Here is a 7962-nt window from a genome sequence, read left to right on the forward strand (position 1 = left end):
CATCACCGACTGATGTAACTTGTCCAGTGCCTTTGCAATAGCAATGTGCGTGCAAGTTGACCGCTCCGCTTACATTTGGAAAATCTGACGTTGCTGCGAATTGCGCTTTTATGTTTTCCAGTTCAGCGACAGTGCAAGGAAATCTTATCTGTCTGGATGATAGGTGGATAATACCGTCCTATACAGCTGGCATGGTGCGACTCAGTGATGTTTGTAAAATACCCGATTGTCAGCAAGTTCACGTTGAAAAGCTCCTGTGGCTAAAAATTTGAGAATAGACAGAACTTGCAAAGGAGCAGTTAGAGCAATTCCACAAAGTCTGCCTTTGTAAAGTTGGTGCCAGTTCGGCACACACCTCCAAGAGGATAGCTCTTAGAAATCGAAATCGACTTAGAAGCCAGTCATCATAATCTGTAAATATGTGCTCTCTTCTAATTCATCCATTTGTGATGTCTTCTAACAACGCTAAAGCAGCTGTGTAGATGGAATAGTTTGGCCATTCTGTGCACTACTATATCGTTACAGAATGATTACAATCAAGTCAATTAAATTTTTAAACGATATGCAATTAGTTTAGCTGTATTTGATAAAACCCACATCATAGATGTGAATCTAAAAAAGAAAAGCAGACCACAGAATCAGTAACACTCCTTTGATGCTGGGTACTGTCAATTTGCAAAACCAAACAGAAATGTGCAAACGCAAGGGGGCACCCTGCCATGAAAATGTGTGTGGCTTTACACCAAGCTTAGTTTTTATACATCTCAAAGTGACAGTGGAAATGGGTGTATGCAACATTTATACATGTGGCCCCTGGTCACTTTCTGTACTCAGTTAGCCCCACCTTGTGTTAGGCTTAATACATTACTAAAGTTTGTGTGTTAGGTTAATTGCCAATTCCAAATTGTCCAAGTGGGCGGCACAGTGGCGCAGTGGTAGCGCTGCTGCCTCACAGTTAGGAGACCTGGGTACGCTTCCCGGGTCCTCCCTGCGTGGAGTTTGCATGTTCTCCCCATGTCTGCATGGGTTTCCTCCTACAGTCCAAAGACATGCAGGTTAGGTGGATTGGCGATTCTAAATTGGGCTTGGTGTGTGTCCTGCAGTGGTTTGGCTCCCTGCCCAGGATTGGTTCCTGCCTTGTGTTGGCTGGGATTGGCTCCAGCAGACCCCTGTGTTCAGCTTCAGTGGGTTGGAAAATGGATGGATGGAAATTGTCCAAGTAGTGGTTTGAAGATGGGTGTGTGCATGTAGGAAGTCCTTAAATAGACTTGTACCCCCTTTAGAGTTGGTTCTTGAATCATTGCTAAAAGAGTCTCTGGTCTCAAATATTTGTCTTTTACTTTGATTATTGCAGATTTCCACTGCAGTTTTGCTTTTTCATTGCTCATGACTCAATTAGCAAATTTACATGCTATTCAATATCCAGATTAATCACAGAAACTCGATTTCTAAAAAGTCACATAAACCTTATTCCAATTAGGTTATTGGCCTCTCGAGGGACCTTATTAACAGAGGTTGAGTTCTCTATGAATTACGCGATTATGTGATTCAAATTCCAGCCCCAGCCATTGCCTTTATGGAGTTTGTGCATTCTCCCTGTGTCTATGTTAGTTTTCCTCCTGGAACTTTGGATTTCCATCCACAACTCCAATGTGTGCATATTAGGTTAATTGGCCATTGCAAATTGCCTAAGTATGACTGTGTGTATGATTGCATTCTGTGATTGATTGGCACCCAGTCCAGGGCTCTGTTCCCCACAAACATGAGCAGGTTAGAAAGTGCTGGATGGACTATAGGGGTATATTTTCAAATGTATAAAGTTCCCTTATAAATGGAAGTAACATAACATAACATTATCAGTGTTATGAAAAAATCAACCTAATTCTACCCAAAGATGCATTATGGGTATGTGGGAGTGTGTTGTTTAAACGTAAACTGAAATGAATACATTTTAATCCACTCTTTTATTCAATTTCATGTTTGCTGGGAGCTGAAGCTTATCCTGTCAGAGTTTTGTATAATAACTATTCAGAATAAATTACTAATAACAAGCCTTTTAGCTTCTAAGTGATTCACTAGAAGGATTCTGTTAATACGTTTGCTTCTCAGTTTTCAAAGGGCTAATTGTCAATATTTGGGTAATTCCAACACCCGCAAATTCCCATCAATTAGAATACAGCTATTCAATTTCCAAGGCTGGTTTTGCATTACTGGGTTTCAGGGAGGCATAACCTGTCAACAGGAAGGATGATTCTAGCCCATATGGGATTCCATTCTATCACAAGGCACGCTCTTGCAAACACACACTCGTCCACTCAAGTCATCAGCTAACATACACACAAATATCCAGGATGTGGAAGGAAACTGGAGCACCCCGAGAAAATCCAAGTGAACATGGAGAACACACAAACTGTATAACCAAGCAAGGAACTGAATTCAGGTCATTGGGGATATGAGGCTCTTATATTCAATACTAGGACAGTTTCTTTTTCATCTTTCAAATAATGTAAGATTTCCAAAACTCTACTAACGCATTGAAGAGCTTGCTGCTTTTGGTGCCATCTGTTCTTTAATCAGAAGTGACTGACAATTAATGGACTACATTTTCAATTAAATGTCCTTATTCTGTTCCAATGACCTATCTTCGTAAAAACTTAATGCAATTGTTTTTAACAATTTAACTTTAACATTATTGTTGTGTCTTTAACCAGAATTCATGTAGCAGTTTCAGACACTATAAACTATGTAATATGCTGCACACCCTCTCTCTGACACACCAATGCTGAGGACTTTCATCCAACAAGTTCTTCAGTAGAAGACATTGTTAAATATTCAAGTGGGACATTCCTCTGAAATACTAATGTACTTTCCAGTAGACCAATATAATTGGGGTGTCATCACTTTCAAATAATTTACCTGGTAAAATGTATTAATATTACATAAATTTTAGTTTTAAACATCAGCTTCACTCACAACTCTAAATTTAAACAGCTTTGACAGTAGTTGTGTTCATTATTACATAACTAATAAATAAAACAAAAAATTTATTGGCAACTCTAAATTGAGCCCTGTTTGGTCAGAGTGTGGGTGGGTGAATGAATGTGCCCTGTGGTGGACAGGCAACATGTCAGGGTTAGGGGAGTCAGAGACTGTCCTTGTAAGTGTGGGCCACAGGCAGAAATCATCCCTGTGTGGAGCAGAGCACAGGCATCTACACAGGCTACAGTCTTCAGTTAAAACTAATGTGCCAATTTCTGGAATGTAGGAGGAATGCTGGAGTACCTGTAGAAAATCTCATCTGGACATGGAAAGAACATGCAAACTGCACATAGACTTGAGATCCAGATCCACTCTCCTGGAGTGGCAAGGCAACAAGTCTAACCACTGTGCCACAGTGCCACCTTTCTTATCTTAATATGACTTATCATTTAAGTATTACTTGCTAAAATAATACAATTTTTAAAGGATACCTAAAGAATTCCCTCACAAAGGTGAATCCAATTAACAATTAATAATCCATTCACTTTCTGAACTCATCTTTCCAGAATTGGCTTTGGGAAAAACCCAATCTACTCAAACAGAAAGGCAAAATGCAAGAACCAATAATTACAGGGGGTGTCAGTGTAGAAGCTCAGTCATCCGGGAGTGGCTCAGAGTAGAGCCGCTACTCCTCCGCATCGAGAGGAGTCAGATGAGGTGGCTCGGACACCTGATCAGGATGCCTCCTAGACGCCGCCCTGGTGAGGTGTTCCGGGAACGTCCAACTGGAAGGAGGCCCCGGGGAAGACCCAGGACACGCTGGAGGGACTGTGTCTCCCGGATGGCCTGGGAACGCCTTGGGATTCTCCCGAAAGAGCTGGAAGAAGTGGCCGGGGAGAGGGAAGTCTGGGCCTCCCTGCTTAAGCTGCTGCCCCCGCGACCCGACTCCGGATAAGCGGAAGAGGATGGATGGATGGTGTCAGTGTAGTGAAATGGGCACAACCACATAGAGGGTCAGTTTGGAGTTAGCAATGGAACTTACTTCATCATGTCTGTGGGGTAAAACAAAACATGAGATGCTACAAGAAGACCAAATGAACACTGAGAATACAGCAACCAAGTGTAGAGACACTACTGTGCTATCCTGCTTTCTCTGTGACTAAAGAAAAGTATAAACCACACCTGATTAACTGTGCATTATTTTGTATAATTATTTCCACCTTCAAATTGTAACCACTTTAATGAAGCATCTTCATCCCTCTATCCATTTCCAAAACCTGCCTATTCAGAGCAGGGATGGAGGGAAGCTGGAGAGTATCCCAGTAAGTTTTGGGAATGAGGCAGAAACAATCCCCCCAACAGGGTGTCACTCCAATACAGAGCGAACACACTCATATAAGCGCACACATCACGGCCAATTTAGCAACACCAGTCAAACTAACTAACCTGCATTTCTTTGGAGTGTGTGAGAAAACGGCAGTAGTTGGAGGAAACCCATGAAGACATGAGGAGAACATGCAAACTCCATGAAGGGAGTAGCACCCTGGAAGCGAGAAGCATCTCCATTTATATCAAACGCCCAATATAACATTTGCATTTTTTTTTTCAATTAATTTTAGTGAGAAATGTTTGAGTCTGATTTTCAAACCCTAAGTGAATGACAGAAATTTACATCTAAATGTTATAAAATGCACATTATATAGGCTTCTTTGGCAACATCCAATGTGCATTTCTAAGACTGCTTTGATGTATTACGGATTCATGTCATATGATATGGCATGAGGATTCAGTTCTTAAATCTTCAGTGTAATTTTATTTTGCATTTTGCATTTTGAAACATTTCACAGAGTTCAAATTCTCTCCATTTCATTTTCATATTTCACTTTTCAAAATTCCTTCACAAAATATTTCACTATCATAATTACTGCTATGGTAAAGCACAGTTTGACCTCTTACTATTAGCTTTCTTACTAGACTGTAACTGCCTCTCAAATCTGCTAAAACATTATGGAAATTTTCATTTAAAACGTCAGTTAAGAATGATTTCAAGTATAACCAAAAATATTGCAGAACATGAATTCAAGTGTCCGTTTGTATTCTGTGCAAAACGGGTACTTGTCTGCTTCCGTTCCAGAGGATACTGGTCATTTGCCAATCATCATAGAAGTCTGAAGCTTATCCCTCACGATTTCCCAAAGGGTTCATATTCCTAGCATTTAGTTAAAAATTGCCTAAGCTGTAACAGCCTTTTCAGGAGTTTTATAGAATGGTTTTCAAGTTAAGAATGTCAGTTTTTGTTTGTCTTGTTCAGCTGTGCACAAAAGTTTCCATAGGCACTGCTGAGTAGGTTTGCAAAAGCATTGATTTTGCATGAGTATTAAGTTCCCCCTCAGTGGAAGAGCCGGCAGTTTACAAGGCAACCATGGTGTCCCTGGTCCACCTCCACTATTAGTTGGTACAGTAGCGGACGAAGCGCAGGGAGCTGCTGTTTAAAATATCCGAATGGTCCGGGAATATGGAGTCCACCCTAAAACCGTGCGCTAAAGCCACTTTCAGCATCTCTTCCACTAAGCCGCGACAGTCAAGAATCTCCCGTCCACAAGGTGCTCTTAACTGACGGTAACGGTGTTTGTTATACTGCTCCTGGGTCAACTCTGGTGGACGGGGCGTCCATTCAAGTCTCAAGTAACAAGGTTCGCCCTCCAGGGGAAGGGGCGACACAGCACCCCCAGACGTCCAGTAGGTGAAGGCGCGGCACAAGAGCTCGACTACTGCGCAGGAGGTGCAGAAGACGTTGGCGGTGAGGAGTCTGACGGAGCAAGTGAAGAGCTCGTAGTTCTCGGGCGCCCGTTTCCAGTTGAAGTGCAGCACGCGATCTTGACAGTTCACGTCCACACTGAGGACGGCACTGCGACTGCAAGCCCCGGCGACGTCTTGCGCCTCCTGCTGTCCGATCTCGTCTAGCAGCGGTCGGATCTGGTAGAAGTCAGCCTCCCTTTTGAGCAGCGGCATCTCTGTGAAGCCAATCGGGAGGTCCAGGCAGCTCGATCGCAGGTAGTTGAGGATATGCCGGAAGATTTTACCGTCCCTGTCGATAAAGTAGTTGCCTTTGTCGTCTTTGAGTAGTGGTAGCTCCCCTTTGAACATAGCGCCCAGCATAGAGTCCTGGAACTTGGTCAGCGTGCCCAGGGTGGTCGTGTAAACTTGCCCCCCGACGTTTAATGAAATAGGGTCGCTGAAGGCGCTTTTCTCCGGGTTATTCAAGTTTAACATGATATAGGTCTGTTTTCCTCTTCTTGTTTAACACAAAGCCTTAAAAGTGAAACAAGTGCACAAATAAATAAATAGATACATCATGCAAATAAATAACGCAACAAAACGCTTCTCCATACTTAATACTTAGCTGCCGGTTTTACTGCTTTCAGTCAGCTGATTCAGGCATTGCATAACAGCGCGATTTAATTTCATCAGACGGCGAGCGAAAGCGAAACTTTATACCTCCTCCTCCTCGGGCTGTCCGGTCCATAGAAGCGCCCCATCAGCCCGGGACGTTACACTTCGAGATCCTGAGAAAGCCAAACAGCAGCAAACTGAAAGAAGAGAGCAAGCCAGCCCCAAGTAAATTGTGTCTACGGAGCGAGCGTCACATTTCAAAGTAGGCGAGTCCGCGGCAAGCCCTTCTTTTAAAGAGACAGTGGCGAACGAGGGGAGGTGCCTGAGTAATCACAAAATGAGAGATCGCGTGTTGTTGTTCGGTGCTGTGCGGTGAGGCGCTTGGGGACGCGCTGGACACCCGGCCCTTTAGCGAGGAATCGCGACATTTGGATACAAACACCACAGTTTGTGTTTAAAGATGCTGTAAAGTTGTACGATAAAAGGATTGCTTTTCATGTCATTTGTTTTGCATGACAGAATGGCACAGTTTGTAATGTTCCTCTTAAAAGGATCAACTCATATGAGCGTATGGTGTCACAAAAGGTAACATTGCCACTTGACAGTGACTGAGCGTACTCATCACTACAATGATTCGATGTACAGTAGATTACAGGATGGCACAACAGGTAGCACTGTCTCCTCACAGAGACTTAACAGGACGGGGAATCATGTGCAAATGCTATTTATAAACTGCAGTTCAGCACAGTGGCCCAAAGTCACACCCTAAACAGAATTTTCTTGGGCCAACACCACCCCAGACCCGCACCCACAGGTTTATCCACCACATTAGTATTTCATTTGAACAATAAAAGTATAACTAATACATAAACAAAGAAGGACACTTCACATACTTATAACGTTCTTAAAACTTGAAAATGAATGTTTAGGTGTTTTACACTTTTTGTTGCATATCACACCAGCAAACTCTTCATTTTACAAAGACAAAGTCATCTACAGTAATCAGCATAAATAAGTACACCCCCAAAAGATTTTTTTTCAGAAAATCATCAGTCTCTCTTTAGAATTAATACTTTCTATGGGATCCTATATCATCCTGTAGGCCAGAAAATGTGGCTTATTAGTTGCAAATGAGATTTGTCATTGCAAGAAACAAAACTGGAATTTTATCCATCCATCCATCTATTATCCAACACGCTATACCCTAACTACAGGGTCATGGGAGTCCGCTGGAGCCAGTTCCAGCCAACACAGGGCGCAAGGCAGGAAACAAACCCCGGGCAGGGCGCCAGGGCGCACATACACACACACATCCACACACACTAGGGACAATTTAGAATCGCCAATGCACCTAATCTGTATGTCTTTGGACTGTGGGAAGAAACCGGAGCACCTGGAGGAAACCCATGCAGTTACAGGTAGAACATGCAAACTCCACGCAGGGAGGACCTGGGAAGCAAATCTGGGTCTCCTAACTGCGAGGCACTGGAATTTTATTTTTAACTTTAAAGACTATGCTGCAAAAGTGAAGGTCTTAGGAATAACACTTAGCATAAAATGCTAATTACCAGGAATTCAGCAGCATATGAG

At 42.8% G+C, this 7962-nt stretch overlaps 1 protein-coding gene across 2 annotated transcripts; it reads right to left on the reverse strand.

Annotated features, from left to right (window-relative positions):
- Positions 1-3884: 3884 nt before the first annotated feature.
- Positions 3885-6655, reverse strand: LOC120525065 (BTB/POZ domain-containing protein KCTD21-like). 2 transcript variants are annotated; one of them, XM_039747039.1, is made up of 2 exons: positions 6372-6655; positions 3885-6291 (listed from the first exon to the last, which is right to left on the reverse strand). In XM_039747039.1, the coding sequence occupies exon 2, from the start codon at positions 6250-6252 to the stop codon at positions 5428-5430; it is 825 nt and encodes a 274-aa protein (XP_039602973.1). In that variant the 5' UTR covers positions 6253-6291; positions 6372-6655; the 3' UTR covers positions 3885-5427. The 2 variants fall into 2 exon arrangements, with proteins under 2 accessions (XP_039602973.1, XP_039602972.1); XM_039747038.1 differs by having other exon boundaries at positions 6478-6654.
- Positions 6656-7962: the final 1307 nt, after the last annotated feature.

Source organism: Polypterus senegalus, chromosome 3 (assembly GCF_016835505.1).
Source record: "Polypterus senegalus isolate Bchr_013 chromosome 3, ASM1683550v1, whole genome shotgun sequence".
NCBI lineage: Eukaryota > Metazoa > Chordata > Cladistia > Polypteriformes > Polypteridae > Polypterus > Polypterus senegalus.